This window comes from Diabrotica undecimpunctata, chromosome 1, assembly GCF_040954645.1.
Source record: "Diabrotica undecimpunctata isolate CICGRU chromosome 1, icDiaUnde3, whole genome shotgun sequence".
Classification (NCBI taxonomy): Eukaryota; Metazoa; Arthropoda; class Insecta; order Coleoptera; family Chrysomelidae; genus Diabrotica; species Diabrotica undecimpunctata.
In genome coordinates this window covers 69,716,964-69,735,919 of record NC_092803.1, presented here as the reverse complement: position 1 = coordinate 69,735,919, position 18,956 = coordinate 69,716,964, and the positions used below count along the sequence as shown (strand labels likewise).

Genomic DNA, 18,956 nt, shown 5'->3' with positions numbered 1-18,956 from the left:
AATGTTAACGTATTTTACATTAACACTACATACTATTTGACAGCGATATTGCGTCTTTCTGTCAAAACGCCATAGACAACCTACATCACAATCTGATTTTAGGTATGTATGTAGGTTTTAAAACTTTCCACGATAATGAAAATGCTTTAAGATCATTAAGTAATTAATATTTTATTTTTGAGTCATTAAATTAAAATTGCAATTGGAAGAAATAGTTACACGGCAAAAATGTAGGTTTATTTTTACAAAAATCAAAAATATCTCTAAAAAACAGTAAAATGTGATGGGTTGGTGTGATATTATATAGTACTACGCTCAACGTCGATCTGGTTAGTCACTCTACAATATAAACCTATATAATCCAAATAACTGATGCCTATAAAAATTCGTTGCATTAAACAACTTTATGCTTTACTATAAGCACCCCATTTTCACATTTTAAAATGCATCACAAATCAAAAACTCCAAATTTTGTGTCAATTAAATCACTGTGTAGCATTAACACCTCCATCCCCCCAACCGAACGCCATAAATAAAACAAAAAATGGCAACAAGCCCTGATTCATCATCAAACGACACACACTATTCAGGGTTTTCAGCGTACGAGGTATCAGATGACACAAAAACACCCCCAAGGTCTCAGATGTGTGGGGTGCCTAATTGTACGAAGCACAGCACGTTAGACACCCCGTAATTAAGCCAAAGCAGCGAGGGGTGCGCTCAAGGAGGGCGAACGACCCTTATGGTCCTCATAGGCGGCGAAGAGAACTCTCAGAGGGAATTAATGAAATTTAGTTCTCCAATAAAGATATTATTAATAGGGAAAAAGGATTTATTATGAGCATGTTTCTTTGGTTTTCTTTTAATGGAAATTATAAATAAATACACTAGATCGGGCATAAAACGCAATAGGTGCAAATGGAGAAGATTAGAACTTAATCCCAAAATCACTAATAAAAGAAAATGGAAATAAAATAAAATAAATTAACAAATCTATAAGTAGAAAAACATATAATTTGCCAAAGATGAGTAAACTCAACAGGAAACACGTGTTTTAGCTGCAAAAAATATGAGAACCGACAGGAAAAATAAGGAAAAGTTACCAGGTAAGTGTAGATCTCCTTTTACTGTATATGGTATGAAATATTCCTGTTTATTATGTCATTACAGCACTTACGATGACTGTTATACCATATGACCCTTTGGTTCTCTTCATTATACTGGGATTATTCGATAACTACCTGGCAAACAAACATGTATGTATTTTTCCACAAAAAAACATGTTTTTTAGTACAGTGTTAGCATTGTCATATCAAAGATATTTCAAATTAACAACGCCTTCTTTCTACGTACATAAAGTTCATGTACATTATTATCTCTGAATTATACGAAAATCTCTTACCGTGGAGCAATTTTGTCATGTTTGAAAACAAATAATAGGGGCTAATAATCGCTAGGGACCAAATATGGAGATTAGGGCAAATTGAGCGGTAATTCAAAATTTGATATTAATATTTTAAATAAGTGGAAACTGCCAACTTTTGGCTAGGTGTATTAAGCTGATGGAAAAGCACTTTCTTATGTATCAAATTAAGATTAATTCAATCCCTAAATTGTTACAACAAAGACCGGCATATCCTTGCCTTTTATACTTTGTTCTTTTCTAAATGTCGACCAAAATAATTTTTTACTGCTATAAAAGTTTTTGATTCACTCTTTCCTTTTTGTTTGAAAAGGAAAAGGCAGTTTTTAATTAAATGTATCCAAAAGGTTAAATCTTGATTCATACCAACATTAATCCCCTTCATAGACATGTGTTGTCTAAGCGTCTCTCACCGGATCTTCCTCGCCTACTTCTTCGAAGAACTTATAGTTCAGCGATTTTTAGAAGTGGGTTTGGGCATTGCACTGTGTTGCAGTTTCGCAACACACTGAACCTTGCAAGTGAACTATGTAGTTAAAATAGGTTAGTTAATAAAATAGAATTTATACGTTTAGGAGAAAACAAAATCCATGGCATAGGTACATGAGAGATGTAAGGGCACTAGACTACTGGTAATGTATGCCTTGGGTTATGCCACGTGGGTTAAGTAGTACCAGTTCACACCATTTAATAAACTTTTTGGTGAGTTTTGGGTTATCCAAAAGAGGACAGCAAGTTTTTTCTACAGCTGGAGCAACCGCGATTCCTGAGCATTGAGGCCTTGCTCCGTTAGGCACGACCCTCCGGTTGGTCGGCTGGCGAAGTAAGCAAACTCCGTTTGCCAAATCGGCAACCGATCGTCTGTCACACACAAAACCCCATCCCAGTATCCAAGGTCACTGGCTCGCTTGGACGGGTATACATTTGGAGAAAAGGCAATTTTAGAGGATTCATAAAAAGAAAGGTAAACCAGGAATAAAGGCACATAACGCCACTTCTAATAGACCGGAATCGCCACACAAATTTCTCTTGGAGAACTCATTTTCCACGATATCCAAGATCAAAAACAAGTAAGCCTACCCAACGTTATGACTCCAATTGGGGAGCGTGGTACCGTCTCCACAAGGCATGACCTCTTTGATCTTAGGACATGAGAACACCTTACTCCGGGAATCCCGTTCCCTGCAGCTGGGATTTATTTTGTTGTGTGTATGTGGAATTGCGTGAGTCTCATTTTGTCGGTAAACGTACTCTACCTATGTTAACCTACACTCCCTCATTTTGGCATCAATTCGTGTCATACATAAATTTTTCTTTTTGTTGTTGTAACCCCACATTTAAAAGAACATTCCAAATGCTCTGTTTTTGTCCGCTTAATCTGTAAACATTCTTCTTTAAAAGCTTGTCTTCTATAACTTTCCTTTAGTATTTCTTACTTATAACAAGTCATCGGCATACCTTAAGCACCAAGGAATGTTAAGTACTTTGAAATTTCCTTATTATCTGATGGGCAAAAAATTCTCCGGATACGTGACTAAAATATTCGCATATTAAACATTTTTTGCTGCAATTCACATGCTACCAATGAAAAAAATGTTAAATATTGTAAAGTAAATACCTACGTTAAGTCACTTAATTTTTTATGAGGGTGTAATCAATTGGGAATACGGAAAGCATAATTTTATACTTCTAATGTGTGTTGCCATACAATCATCCATTACAGAACACATTTTTTACATTATCTGTGAACAACCACCCCTCGCATGCAGTCATTTTCGTCATCCATAATCCACTTAGGCCGGGAATACAGTTTAAAATATTAAAATACCATTCAAAAAGATCTCAAAGAAGCTTTTACAGCCGTCAATCGTCAGTCTGTCGACTACCTGCCGGTTCGAAATGTTCGTCGTACTTGCTCTCCCTCCCTGCTAAGCTTTTGTTATGTGTTTATATCAGCTGCTATTTTCTTAAAGGGCGTGGGTAGGAAATGAGAATTGGGGTGCAAGCTACTAAAATATACATGCAGTTATTGTTATTTTGATGTGATAGATCCGATCAGATATTTAATTTTTAAAATTAAAAAACAAATTCTTGTTTTTTTCAATATTACTTAAATGAAAATATTGATGATTATATCTTTTAATAGTTAAAATTATTGTTATTATTATTATTTCAATAAGTTTCCCGCGCCTTGGATTTTTTTTATTTAATAAATAATCAAAAAATTTAAGGAATCTTTACCAACTTTGCTACTACAAGTAGTGCTCTGAATGGTGTCTATAGATATAAAACGGTTTTAAATAATATTTTTATAACCTCTTTAGCACTAATGTTGTCACTAAAGGCTAAGGCTGTCTTGCTCAATATGAAATAAGATATAACCCTCTAAAAACCATACTTCCAAAAAGGACATACAGCAAACAAAATTGATTGCAGGCTTATAGATACTAGGCACTTCAAAAATATAACTAGTGTATCATCATGCAAAGGACACAAATGTGATTCAGATCACTACCTAATCAGAATTAAATATCACCAACCAGAATTCATACTGAAACAATTACACATGTGGAAAAATTGATATATGTTAAATTGAGACAACAATTACAATCAAAGATAACACTCCAAATGAACAACACGAAGTTTATAAAATTCCTTGTGCAGAGTGCCCCCGATCTTATGTAGGCCAAACAAACCGTAGAATCCAACATAGGATTTATAAACACTCCATTTCTCTTCGCAATTCCGATTCAATTTCAGATCTAGGTCAACACCATCTTAATACAGGTCAGAAAATTAATAACCGTAGCCTCCATCCGCTTCTATAAAGCAAGGATTATCCGAGAAGCTATAGAGATTGAAAAAAAGGCCAAATTGTCTCAATAAAAGAGATGACGGCATCCGGTTACCTTCTATATGAAGACATCTCGTAAAGAAAATATCGCCTGCCCCATCTTAGCACTAGTGCAGTGACTAACAGTGTAGTAGTGTCCGGGGGAAACCCGGGAAGCTAATGAAGACATTAGAGAGGATGTCGAAAGCTCGGCGCAGTGATAAACGACCCAGTTCAATCCGGAAGCCTGGTGAATTTAATATTAATTTTTATAATAACATTGATCTTAGTTTTAGATTTAATCTAACGTCAATCATTGTCATATAAATACAACATATAAAACAGACCTTGATTGGAGTATGTCCAGTAAGACTTGTTATCATTCTGAACCGATTTCGGCTTATTTTCTGTAGCACTTAAGTAGTATTAGCGGATGTCCGTCCAATATACATTTTGCCATGTTTTAACGAGTATACTGTCCAAATGAGAGTTATGTGGTGTCCGGATCCAGGCTTTTTTTTCCGACTATAGAAGTATTGGATAAATCTCGTCCATAACTTATAGTCTCCAGTCCAGTATCCTGCCATATTTCTAGTGGTATCAATTTTGTTTTAGGTTTGGAAAAGTGTACTCCAAAAAATTGTCTCAGGGTCTCTTAATCATTCTGAGGTTATTCGTCTAACTCCTTTTGGTGTAAGGGTATACTTATATGAGGGACCTCGCACAGAACTTTATAGGGTCTTAACACTTACTTATAATAATCTGTTCTATCTCCACCATTTTCTTCTTGCCTTACTCAATTTCTTGTTGTATTCAGTCATGAGCTTTACGGTAATTGTCTGTTTAAATTGTCTCTATTAAATTTTTGTCTGACTTCTATCCTTTGATTATTGACATTTTACCAGGTCACCATTTTTGTTGGAATTCCTTACTATATCCGAACAATTGTTTTCGAACGCCTACATGATAACCCCCTTCAAATTGTTGGGCAGCCATGTCTAGGTCCAGTGTATGCCTTATTTTCCGTTTGACCCTGCCTAAACAATATTCCATGTCCGTTTGATATGCTTCCCAGTCCATTCTACGAGGGTTACGATAGATTTCCTTAAGAGGGTTATTACCGGTTATTATAAAACTGATGTGTGCTGGTACTGATACTTTGAACAAGATCTGACACATGCCATTTTGAACTCCTTAAAACCACGTGTCCTGTATTTCTCGGAGAAGAAGGTTTTATACTTCTTGATTGTAGTCGCAGCACAAATCTATTGGTAAGATAAACGAGATGTGATTCTGCTGTCTTGCCTACTTATGGTGTAAGAGTTCGTTTGTGAGTCATGTTCAATCAACAAATCTACAAAAATGACAGCTGTCGCCTATGCCATGTTCTTAGTTAATCCGCGACTGTTTATTCGGATATTCTTCTTATGTCCATATGATGTGTTCTATCAGTCCTTGGGACGCGCTGTGTCGGGGTCGAGAACTTACTCACCAACTCCCTATCGCCATGTATTCGCCATTCACGCAAAGACAAAGGATCCTGGCAACGGCGTTTTTTGGTTTAAGTTCCTGATATTTAGTATCTATTTTTATATGATATTATGTTAACTAAAACTAATTGATGAAATAATTTCCCATTTTACTGATATTGTAGCATAATGAAAAAAACTTGGTCATTTTCAGTCAATCACGGCAGACCCGAATATACCTACTACGGTAACATGAAGATTTTCCAAAAATAAAAATCAATTTCAGCACGATTTATTTAACGTTATCAAAATTAATGGGGCGTTATTTACGGAGTACAGATTAAGTACTTTCCTCATTATTTTCGGTGTCGATTAAGAGCTGTCGTGTCCCACATCCTGTGTTCATATCTCGCAAAATTATTTTATCTGAGTAGAATCTTTGCTATTTTTAATTTGCTTAAAACCTCGTCTAGTAGTTCGGTAACCCTGGGAATGTATTGATATTTTGTGAAATATGCACGTGGACGTATTTCGGCACATTAGTTAAATACCTACGTTTGTACTAAACAGAGATGGCGTAAATTCCTGTGTTGTTGATAAAACACCGTCTCGTATAATTTTATAAGTAATTAAGCATGGTCATATGATCTCAGATGATGAATACTGTAGTGGACATCAATAAATTTTTAGTGCCTCAAACATGATTTAAAAACTGTTGTAAGATGATGACCATTACGTGAAAATGTGCGAGAAAACAGTCTACTGTGTACAGAGTTTTCAAATGAAGATAGCGAGGAAAAAAAGGACGAAAAACTAAATCATTTGAGCGTTTCTCATGATCTGTTCGCCACAATCCGAAGCAGTATTTGTTTCGTTTCATAACTGTCGATGAAACTTGGTGTACAATTGTATTTACTATTAGAATTAACAATTGTTGTACAAAAAGGGTGTACATATGTGAAATTATAAATATAATTTCAGTAAATGAGGACTGTATTACATAGGGCTGGTTCAAATAAATTAGGATATGTGGTAAAAGGTTATACAGATTATAGCAAATAAAAAGTTTATACAAAGTCTTACCAATTCTTCTGCTGCACATACACACACTCGCGGTATTTAGAGGCTTCAGTCGCGGTTGTTGTTCATACGGGGAAACTGTCCGGTTACCGGTTTCTGAAGACGTGTTTCGCGGTACTAACACTTAGATCACACGAGATATAGCACATTTGCGTCTGTACACGATTTAAAATAGTACTTGCGGTATTTTTCGCGTAACTATAAGCGAGAGAGATAATTAGAGTAGAGAAAAAGCGTGGTAAGTCTGTACCAAGCGATAGGTAGCGATTGATAGAGAGATAATACGTCTGCCTAGTAGGACTCAGCAGACGAAAGAGAGGACGACTGTCTCTAGCAACAGTCAGCAGTCAAGAGAGAGTCTGTTATCATCGAGAGACAACAGGCAAGAGAGTGTGACTTTCTTTGCTATCTTACAACTGTCTGTATTTCTAATGGAGTGGGGTTAAAATGTGAGTAGAAAGGGTTGGAGAACGGGAAATAATTGTAAAATTGTGGTAGAATGGTAGCTAGTAATACAGCGAAAAAATGACATGATTTTTCGCATGTGAAAAAATTGAACAATTGTCCAAATGTTTATTTATAGGTACTAGTATTATTTTCTATGTCGAAATAGGTTAAAAATGTAAAATTTATCAATTAAGTTTAATATTGTGTGTGTATGCAAATCAAATTAAGGTACCTGTGATGTTGAATTAACACTTCTGCTTCTTAAATATAAAATAAAATAATGAAAAAATACTTAATAAAAGAAATAAGAATATGTATAGAGGGTCTAGTAATATACTTCCGGAACCAATCAACAATTAAAGCAATAGACTCAACAGCTATGTTCTAGGATTTTCATGGAATTATCTTTGTCGACTATTTAGAAAAGAAAACAATAAATGGTGAGAATCACTGTGAGAATTTTTAACAAGTAACTTAGGATAAACCACAGTAAACTTACATGATAAAAAGTTCCTGAAATAAAAGCTTTTTTTTTCTGCAAAAATGTTAAAAATTGGCACTATCAATGACACAACATGTATTGAAATTGTGGTAAATATGTTCAACAAATAAATACTTATACACACGGCAATGCTCAAAAATTCTTTAATGGACAGTGTAGTTACATAGCAAAGATCTACAATAACTATCTTCCACGTATTTTCTCTTTAATGGAGGACGAATATCTGAGGTTGCCTCTATTTTATGCGAATATTTTACTTATCGATTCCGTTTGTTCCCTCAATTTTGTCTCTTGCCATTATATGTACCTAACAACAAATATATTTCATTACTGATTAGAGAAATATGTATAGCTTTGTGGGTGTTAAAACTTCTTGTTATTTATTTTTTCATTATTATATTTGCAAAACTAGACAATTTGTTCTCTTTAGATTTACTTATCTATCTAATAAAGATATAATGGAGATAAAACGGTATAATAACGGGAAGAGAGACAGGCAGCAGATTTTGATTAACTAAACAGATGGAAAACCATATAACTCCGAAGTCAAAAAACATTACACAGTACTTAGTGAATATTAATAAAAAAAAACGTCAGAGGAGTTAACAACAGAATAAAGAAAGGAAGTAGAGAAGTACCACAAAAATTAAGAATATCTAGAAGAACAAAAGGGACCTATAAAGAACAGTAAACGAGAATGTTTATTTTTATTAGTGTAAGGTATGGTTGTTAAATTAAACACGAGCATAAAAACTAGAATTTTGGGAATTGAAGATAAAATAAGGAAATAAAAGGGAACAACCCAATAAATATAAAATAAAAGTGCCAAGAATTCGGTGGCTATAATAAGTAAAAGAGTTGCAGAAAGGAGAAGAACGGGGTGGTCCGGGAGTAAGTAATAGGCACTGGTGAAATCAGATTTAGAAATAATAGTTATTAGACAAAATTGCTATGAGAAAAATATAATGGAGAAAATTCACAACAAAGTAAGTTTATTATGGGTGCCAGAGCATACAGGAAATGACTGGTGTAGTCTTGCTAAATAAGAAACTTAGATAGTATCTTCGACAAGGTTTGTTGTCTTTGGGGATTTTTGCAAATTTGAGACTAATTACCATGTACTCTTATTATGAAAATCACAATACGATAAAAAGGAAAATTCACCAAATAAAGAAAAATTAAATTAAGGACCGAGTTGGTTATATGTATAATAAATAAATTAGATAACCTTCGTTTTCCAAAAATACACAAACTTCAATTATTATGAAGTCCAGTGAGGTGTGCGGAAAGTCGTATTTTCGACTCCTTGTTTTATACATGTTTGAACTTATCTTTCCTATGTTATCGCTTATCAGTTATATACTGTTTTTGTAACAATTTTATACAGTTTTGTTGTAATACTATTTATATTTTCAACATTTTTACTATATTATGGACTATATACGCTGTTTTAGAGTAGAATTGTAGAGTCTGGCAACTCTGTTTATACACGAAATTGCGGATGCAGTATCGGTAATGACGTCGGACCATATGATACCCAAATATAGGCTCAAAATATCTTTCCAGGGGGAAACCCAACCAATTCCCTGATGGACGGGGCAGAGGGAAGACACAATCCTGGCTGCAGGTTTACACCCGGGTCACAGATAGATCTAAAACTACAGAAAGATTGAATGTAGGAATTTACAATAGTGGTGGAAATGAAAGCATTTTTATTGCACTAAGAGGATATAGAAGGATATGAGTGATTTTGAACTTTGGAGGCTCAATATATGGGGCTATCTACAGGCTGGCGGAGTATAACAGTTTTACAATGGTATAGCTGCCTTATCATTGAGGAATACACGGTAGATTTGATGGAACTGCTAAAAGAGGAACAGCTACAAACTACTTCGGTCCAGAGCTGGCCTAAGTAACACTGTCCGAGACCGGATGAGAGTCTCAATCCGAACACAACATAACTACCACTGTGAAAATGTAGCCCGTCAAGCACTTGCCTGGATATTTGCGGAAAACAGGAAGCAATCAGCTCAGAATCATAACAGGCATCCCTACTAGATATGACATAGAAATTACAACAGTCGACCATATTTTCAAGATCGAGGCTCTAGATCGTGAGCGCCAAGCACTTTGTCTAGTTAATGACTCCGCAATCATATAGTACTCATCCCCTAGACCTGTTCAAGCTGGTCAAGGTAATGGTACAATAATGTCAATCGGCAGGTGTATAACAGACGACTTCCAGAAAAACAAGAAGAAGGGAGAAAAAGCTTCCAATACGGATTGAGAATGAGAAAGCTTTCTATGATCAATTAGGAGACATACTTAGAAGTTATTCTAACAGAGGAGTGGTATTCGGAGGTGATTTTAATGCGTAATATGAACCCCGATACAAAGAAAGGTATGACCTGATATATGGTGGATTTTGGAACTACAAAATATGCTGGATATGATAATTTACATTCAAATACAGGAATGCAATCAAGAGATACCTACAAGGTAATAATTGGTGCGACTATAAACCAAAACGTAAGTTGCTTGTGCTGGATCTTGAAGTAAGATGATACATAAAACCAAAATATTGGAACAGCAATTCTGAGTTTTTATAAAGTATTGCCATTCTCTTTATACCTATGTAGTAGTACAAGGCTTCCTTTTTCACATTTGTCCACATGTCTATCTTGCATCATATCAATATTAATTTTCTTCGCAGATCTGTTTCGTATAACCGTTTCCCATTATGGAATATTTGGTGTTCCTCTCTTATTGCTTTCAGTGAATTAACACTCAGCGATTCTTAGATTTAGGTGATTATAATTTCGGCATCAATTGGTAGCACACTAGTCGTTCTCATATCAGTGACAAGTAATTGTTACATTTTATTTGTTTTTAACAAACCAAATAATCGGTAGCTGGTCTTACATAATTTTCCTTCATGTTTTTGATAAAATATAATTTTTCTATTCTATAAGAATTTCTATTTCTATAAAATTCAATTTTGTTTATAACATTAGTAGGGAAACATGACTATAAAGATTTAAAACCACACATACTTAACATTAAATGAATAATTAATATGTTTACTCAGCTTAACTTTCCCATTCTCTTCGGCAAGGTGTGTTGTTTGTCCGCGAATCCACCTAAAGTGACTATTGTTTGTTTTGGCTCCTAGACACAGCAATTACTTGTGAAGTTACTGTTTGTATAGAAAAGGAAAAATGAGTTCGTCTGTGTAGGTATCTCTGGGCCGGCTTGTAAATACCGGGCCAGGTAGATTGTGAAGTCAAGGGATTTGCTGCCTTTGTTGGAGCCACGTTGTAAAATTTGTGTCAATGGGGGAGATAAAATGCTGGGGACTGGTTTTATTGTTGAATAAAAGGAAAAAACTTGTTTTAGTAGTATAAATATTCTTTGTATGTTGATCATGCCAATATTTTTATTGTATACCTGTGCTTCAACTAATTTGCCATTTGATAGATTTTATGTAATTGAACCTGCAATCTTATATTTTTTTGTTTTTAATTATTTTAATAAAACATGTACACAGATGTATAGATTATATCAAAAGGTTTTCTGATAGGCACTGAATACGAAATACTCCAGTGAGTAGGTACATGAAATTTGTGCGGGGTATTTAAGTATGATGGAGTGACAACTAATGTTAGAGCAGTCCTTGGAGATAATGCATAGTATAAGAGCTGGGAATATTCATGCAGTTGACTAATATGACAAAAACTTCGAAGCTTTGAGAAAGTGTATCTATTTAGCATATGGCTTGACCCCTATAACAATACATCAATACTATAGCTGATCAAAATATCTAACTAACAAAATAAGTTTAAAAAACAAGAGTAAAGTTGTATAGGGTACTGATAATGGACTACAGGCACGGACTCTAACCAAATCCGAAGGATCCTCTTTATGTTTTACAAAGATCTTCTCTTCTTGTAGTCCCTATCCGTTTCGGCTACCAACATGAAAATCTGTACTTTGCAAACTGCGGATCTGAAAGGATTTATGGTTGTTGTGTTGAACCACGTACGTAGATTCTTCAGCCAGGAAATCTTCGCCTAGCTAGGCCTCCTTTCCTTCAACTTTTTTCTGTAAAATTACTTACAGCAATCTATTTTCGCTTGACCTTATGATGTGACCGAGGTATTTGATTTTTGCTGTTTTATTGTGGTTAACAGCTCTTTTTCGGTTTGCATTCATATGAGGTACAACAGAGCTCAGGTGAATAGAATGGGGCAGGAGTGAGGCATAATGCTGAAAAGATTGATGCTTCCGTTGAAATCTCAATCACAGAACACAAAAGTGTGTCGAGGAAACTTAAGAAGGTCGACGCTCTCTAAGGGCTGTTGCAACACTAATGATAATGTAGAAGTGCATAAAGCCTAATAAACGGGAAATTTCAAATATGTACTTAGATATTCTCTAATGGTCAATGTTAGTTGGAAATAGTGAAACGGAATTACTTAGAGCAAACATTAAAATAGTGGATTAAGGTTCTTTAAAAAGAAGGTCTTTTAGCACCGAAAGTAAAATCTGTAATAAAATGACTGATAAGAGAAGTAAATAGTTTTAGAGATCAATGATGTGTATCAAAAGAAGCGACGATTGTGTTGTGTGACAGAAAAATCCAATGAAACTATAAGTTAATTTTGTAAAACTATACAAAGTAACTTCTCAGAAAAGAAACTAATTTGGTATGCATATTTTAGTAGGTAAGTACCTGTGCTTGCCCTACAATGGCAATATTTCAGCTTTAGCTCCTATTGTCAATTTAGATAAACAATTGTGCAGATCACCCGTATACGTATACCCTAAAACCTGTTCTACCTGCTATTGTCAGAATAATGGGCGATGAGAAGTAACAGGTCATAGATATACATTCAGAAATTACCTACTTTTTTTTTAATAAACAAACCCCAATTTGTTGGGGTTTGTTTATTAAAATTAGAATAGTTTTGTCCAGTCAATTATAAGCGGATAAAGAGATTTGACATTATAGTGTGATTTTTGTGATAGTTACTTAATAGGGAGTGAATTTATCGAATAAAAAACCAACTTGTGATCATAGACCAGTCAAAAAATTAAAGATGGGCCATGTAGCATGTAACGAAAAGAGTGTTTTGTAGAATAGTTCATTCTCAGTTCATTTCGCGTTCATTCAATAAACATGACGAAAAATAAGGTATGATAATACGCTGAAAATGACTATTCATCACAATAACAGTAAGAAGTCGGAAGGTAAATATAACTTTCTTCACTACCGTATTTATTTTTAAGGTAAACAAATAAACTCATAATACAATTGATAAGTAATACAAATAAATGAATTACAATAAATTAGAAAATAAAGACATAGAAGAACGATCTAGAACAATAATAATTAATATACATAAAATAAATTCTATACATAACCTAAAAGATAAGCGATATTCGAAAAAAAAAAGGTAAGAAAAACCAAGTTAAGCAGTTATAAAATACTTCATCAACTCTAATAGACGTGAAACTGATAGACAGGTTAGAAGGAGAAAATTTGCAATCTTTCATAGAAAACCAAAGATGTAGAAATGGACTAAGAAAAAAATTATAACTAGACATGAAACATAACATGAGTCAACTACAGAGTAAGTAAATACCTAATTGATATTTAGAAAACCGATAGAATTAAGGTCGTCCCTTGTGGATTATAAACATTATACAAAATAAGCTGAAAGACAAACTCAGATACGGAACGGACGTTTTAAGCAAAATATTTTTTTGTTATGAGAAAACAATCACATCATATTAATCTAATGAACTTGACGAGTACCCCGTAAAAAAATGAGACACAAGATGAAATTATTTTAAAGGCACATAAAGAAACATTATTTGAAAGGAACTAAGTAAATAAAATCACAACAAAATTGAGAGAGTATGAGTATTTTTAGTGTTGAAATATAAATAAGTTATGGTCGTACCGCGAAATAAACCAGTAATTTTAGGAAAACATTGCTCAGTGGCTAGGTAATTGTTTGCCAAGCCCGGGGTCGATCCCGGCACAGACACTATATTTTTTTTAATTTCTAATTTAACCCAACACCCACCTTCGGAGGGCAAGTGAAGCCGTCGCTTGCGGCTACGTACTTAAGTAGTGGTTAACACTAAAACCTGAGTTAAACAACAAACGATTTCAAATAAAACACTATAGGAACATAGTAAGTAAAAAACGCAGATGTCAACGATAAACTATTAGAGAATAGACGGAAACTGGATGCAATAAAACCCACGTCAAGAATTGAAACCAGAAAAAAATCAATAGATCTTTAAGTTGAAAAATGGTATAAAACATATCTTTAAACAATGGAAATAAAGCAATAATAGAGCCTAAACGATCTGGTTATTTGAAAGATATAGCAAAGTAGTCAAACGGACACGAAAAACGAAAAGAAACAGCAACTAGAGTAAGTTAATAAAATTGTATCCGTCGGTAAGTGTTTAGAGCTTCCAAAACTGAGTTAAAATGTGAACAATGCCGTTTATACGAGATCTATACAGCTTTGATTAACAATAAATGCTAAAAGTCTGTATTTTTAATCATAAAATGTTAAATTCTTAGTCTTGCTGAGCTGTAGTATACCCGCCGCCACGTTGTCAAACTCAAAAAGGATTTCTAAGAAAAAAAGTAGAGTGTTTGTATTTTAAACAAGAGTTACTACCACGTGTCTTCGTTTGAGTGTTTCTTCAAGTACGTTGCAGATATAATTTTGAATAGATAAAAGCACGTTGTCAAGTTTATCTTTCCGTCGGAAGGTGAATGTGACTAGTAGGTCTAAAAATATGTCAAAAGTGTAGATTAAAAGCAAAATATTAAGTGAAAACTTACCGGATGACGAGCTGCCGCCACAGCTGCTGCCGCCGCTGCATTCATTCCAGCACTAGGATACATTTTCCGTCAGCAAATCATGATATTCCAAAATACACTGTACTTAATCCAGAAAAAGCGTAACACTTAATCCACAAAAAGCCAATCACTATAGCCGATGATCACAACACTCACTGTAAAAACAAAACACTGAACAACACCGTTTCCTTTAATCCACACAAGTTGTTTAGGTTAGCTAGAGATGCAGCGATGTTCGGAAATAACCGTGACGCGCGAAACTGTTCACTCAGAGGTTCGAGAAGCACTGACTCGTTTGGCTTCCCCTTCTACTTGCCGGAGAGAGGATCGCCCCTCTCCGCGCTGCCCTAACCGCTAACACACACATTCCGCACTCTACAAAAAAGCCTACAACAACCCCCAATCTCTCAAAACACCGGTAGCTGTATTATCCGCCGCCGCGGAAAAAAGGAAGAAGGCTTTCGATCGAAGCGGGGTAATTAGAAGAATTAGTGTACTAATAAATGCGGTAATGAGCTAATAATATGAAAATTCCGTCAGCCAGGGAACTAATGGCGGTAAACCTTCGGCGGTATTGACAGACAACTAGGTCGTAGTTGGCGGTTGTAATTGGCCTATGATTGTAATTAGAACAGGACTTGCTATATACAGGGATTAACTGAAGCAAAAAAGTTTCTCAACTATACTTTTACGGTCGCTTACTTGTTTTATAAAATCTTTTAAATGCCTTACTTTAGGTAGGTATATCAATTTTGTCTTTGGGGCGCATTTTCAAACACAAGTGAAACATTCATTTTTTAATGGATAAGATTTTTTCTTTTTTGAATAATGTATGTTGTTCCATGCTTTTTTTTATTAATTATCTATTTTTATCCTTGTCTTGTCTCGCCGTGTTTCGTCGATTTTCTTTGATTTCATTACTTTCCACTTCTGGTATTTTTGTTATCTTTATTTTGTTTCTTTTGTTAGGTATTTATTTTTTATGCCCTTTTATTTCCGCTGTTCTGTTTATTTTTATCTTTCTTCTTCTTTTTGTCATTCTTGCCTCACCTTTTCTTTCGTTCTTTGCTTTTTCCAAAATTATACAAAATAACAATGTACAAATAAAATTTAGTAAATATTTTGCAAAGATGGAGGTATTTCGAATTTATTTATTTAACAATGCATTGTAATCAAGTAAGCTCTTTCTCAGACCATACATGAAATAAAAAATTTACTCACAAATAATAAAAGAGTGAAGAAAACATGACATTTTCTGCATTTTAGATCGAAACAAAAATAGGTATTTTTAGTTTTGTGCGATCCGTCACCCACCCGCCCCCAGCCCTCGATGATTAGTGCAGTCAAAACAGACAAAGCTCGTAACAGATTCAAATTCAGCATTAATCCTTAGGTATAGAAAATAATTAAACTGGAAGCTTCCAGTATACTAAAATGACGTTCTAGTGTAAGAAACATTGGTTATTAGTTCAAGGATTGTTTTTTAATAATCATCAACCTGTATGCGTCCACTGCTAGACATAGGTCTCCCTCAGCTCTTTTCATCTGTCTCTGTTTTTTAATACTTATTTCAATTTGAAATAATCCGTTTTTCTATTTATTTACTGTATTTTATTAAAACTCTCGTCAGTTATTTCCCAAAGAACAAATGTTTCCGTTTACCCCTATCGTTACGTGGACTTACTTTTCCTCTTGATATCCTTTTTCATATAATTGTGGTACATTATTAAATAGTTAACTATAAACTATCCATGAAAAGTGACCACAAAGATCGTGCCTATAGTGCTTACCCCTAATACCTTAACAGATCTACAAATTGTTTTATTTTAAATTAGAGGTAGCCCGAATTAGCGCGGGCGAAGGCAATAATACCCCTCCCGGTTGCTTGTACGTTTCTCTCGCCCCTAAAATGATCCGTACATGCTCACTATAAAAAGTAGAAAAAGTAAAAAACAAAAAAACTACCCTCAAAATGGCTGCCTGGCAGAAAGCATCTCATTTTAGCTGAAACAGAGGTGGAATCTGTCCTTGTTCCACTCGCCTGATTTTACTTCAACCCCTTTCACCCTTATAAATATGGCGCCCTGATTGCCAGTATACCAAGCTGGTATATAGTCCACATGGACTACGATTCAACAAACACGCTACGACGAATAATATCGCTGGAAACGACATTCTCGTCGAATCAGCGCCAGCTATTTGCTTTCTCCGCCTATTTTAAACGAGCATTCTAGTTTTCGCCGCTCTCGTCCAATGATATTCGATGATCATCCAATGAGAGCGCTCGGTCGTATGTTCGTTGCTTCGCAACACTCTGACAGCTACTTCTCAAGTCCACATGGACTAACATCGAGGTGCCAGTACATGGCTTGCTGGATCTGTACGCAGCGGGCGAAACCGGCAAAACTGAGAGTCGACAAAAAAATGAATATGAGTAAAGATAAAATCTTGTGGGTTGGGGTGCCTAGCAGAACAAAAGCTTCGTCCGGCCTACCAGTTATTAGAGCAGGTTTTTGTGAAAGGTTAAAACTTATAGCTAAATTACAATGGGAGAGTATTTTTTTAAATTCCTCTCTGGTGTTGCTCAGTAATGAGATTAGTAGATGTTCACTTTTTAGCTATTAGTTCAATTGTTTTCACCTACAACCTTGTACCGGGTGATATGGATTTGATAGGTCACACTTGAAGGAGTTCCTAATAGACGTAATGAACGACTGTTTTGATTTTACTGTTATGAGTGAAATATTTTAAGTGTATACAGGGTGTAATTATTTATAACCGGAAAAAAATATTACAATATTAATTACAAAAATTACATACTAAATTAGTGGCTTCATATCAAAGACGGACGGACATGTGTAATGCAAGAAAAATTGAAATAAATTGTTTTTTTTTGTACACAGCAGCTATTCTTTTTATAAAAATCTCACTTCCTATAATTGAAGGCTTCAAAAGTAATCTTGTGGACATTCTGATATCAGAAATATATGAAATTATTATAAAATTATTATTTGAAAATACAGATGTCCGCTTTTTTAAACAAAAATGGATAAATGTCAATGTTTGATCCAAATGTGATGTAGGTGTCCGTTTTTGATGCCAAAAAAAATTGTATTTGAAAGAGTGAACCCTCGGTTTGGACCTAACTTGAAATTTAATTCTTATAACATTCATATAGGGAATCAGATATTTTAAATGAAAATTGCAATTTTAAAATCTTTTATTCAAGTTGCATTAGTACCCACCTACAAAGCAATTTAACTAAAAATATACATATAAAGTAAAATATCCGTACTTATAAAATATTTAAACTTTAGTAACATTCAAATTGAAATTAACACAAGATCATCATCAAAATCAGCAATTTTATTTTCACACTCAACTCACATGAATCGTCACATTCAACCGATATTTCAGGTTCTGCTTGCATTATGTTTTTGTACTACTGCAAAGTCCATTCTTCCTCCAATTTACTCCAAAATGTAATTCAAGCAATTTTGCTACGTCCTTAATATTTTCTGTTTTTAGAGTCACACCAATACGAATTTCTTTTGGGTTGATCTGTCCAATAGTGGTTGGTCTTACAAATTTTCCTTTCTGCACCAGTGTCAAGGTTGTAAGCCATCTCTCCTTTCACAACGATGTTTCCTAATTTAGTTTTTCAAAGAACTATTCGTCGGCAGGTGGAAATTTTGAAATGAATTGAGCCGCTGTTTTTATAAAACTTTTCGCTTCTTGTTTCCAGTCCAACGGTACCCAATCCCATCCAATCAACTTAATCGTACCATATTTCTTAAAAATTTCATAATATTCTTCTTTTGTCACAATTATGTTGATTTTTTTAAATGTTTTCTCTATCATCCCAAATACTCTGTCTGCAGGAAGGAATGAGTGCCCTATTACAGGCAAGCTTGTTTCAATTTTTTGTATGCTTGTTGGAGCACAGCTATCTAGAAACTTGCAGGACATAGTTAAAATATTTATATTCTTATTGTGTCCAGCACAACCATCAGACACCAAACGAATGGAGTCGTATCCTGAGAGATCAGTTGAACTGATCTCAACTCATTGAATACAATGGAAGCATCCTCGTTGGATGACTTTTTTGCTTTGTCTTCCATTCAGGTATAAATTGAGACAGGGATTCGTTTGACAATCCTTTAACTACTGAAAAGTTATAACAGTAAAACTGTCGTGAATAGTACGCACTTTAATCAGTTACTTTTGGCAAAACAAGGTTCTTCTGACAATCAAAACTCAAAATAAAACATCCTTGTGATTTTTCTCGCAGGTGTTGGAAGAAGGCTTGAGCC

At 34.6% G+C, this 18,956-nt stretch overlaps 1 protein-coding gene across 2 annotated transcripts in view; it reads right to left on the bottom strand.

Moving 5' to 3' along the window:
- The window catches only part of LOC140450574 (transducin-like enhancer protein 4), a 763,102-nt gene extending 747,969 nt beyond the window's left edge, over positions 1-15,133 (bottom strand). The window contains exon 1 of one of the 2 annotated variants that reach the window (XM_072544231.1): positions 14,626-15,133. In XM_072544231.1, coding sequence (XP_072400332.1) covers positions 14,626-14,688 — 63 coding nt within the window. In that variant the 5' untranslated portion in view covers positions 14,689-15,133. The remainder of the gene's footprint in view (positions 1-14,625) is intronic. The other variant, XM_072544235.1, reaches the window with a different exon arrangement.
- Between the last annotated feature and the right edge of the window lie 3,823 nt (positions 15,134-18,956).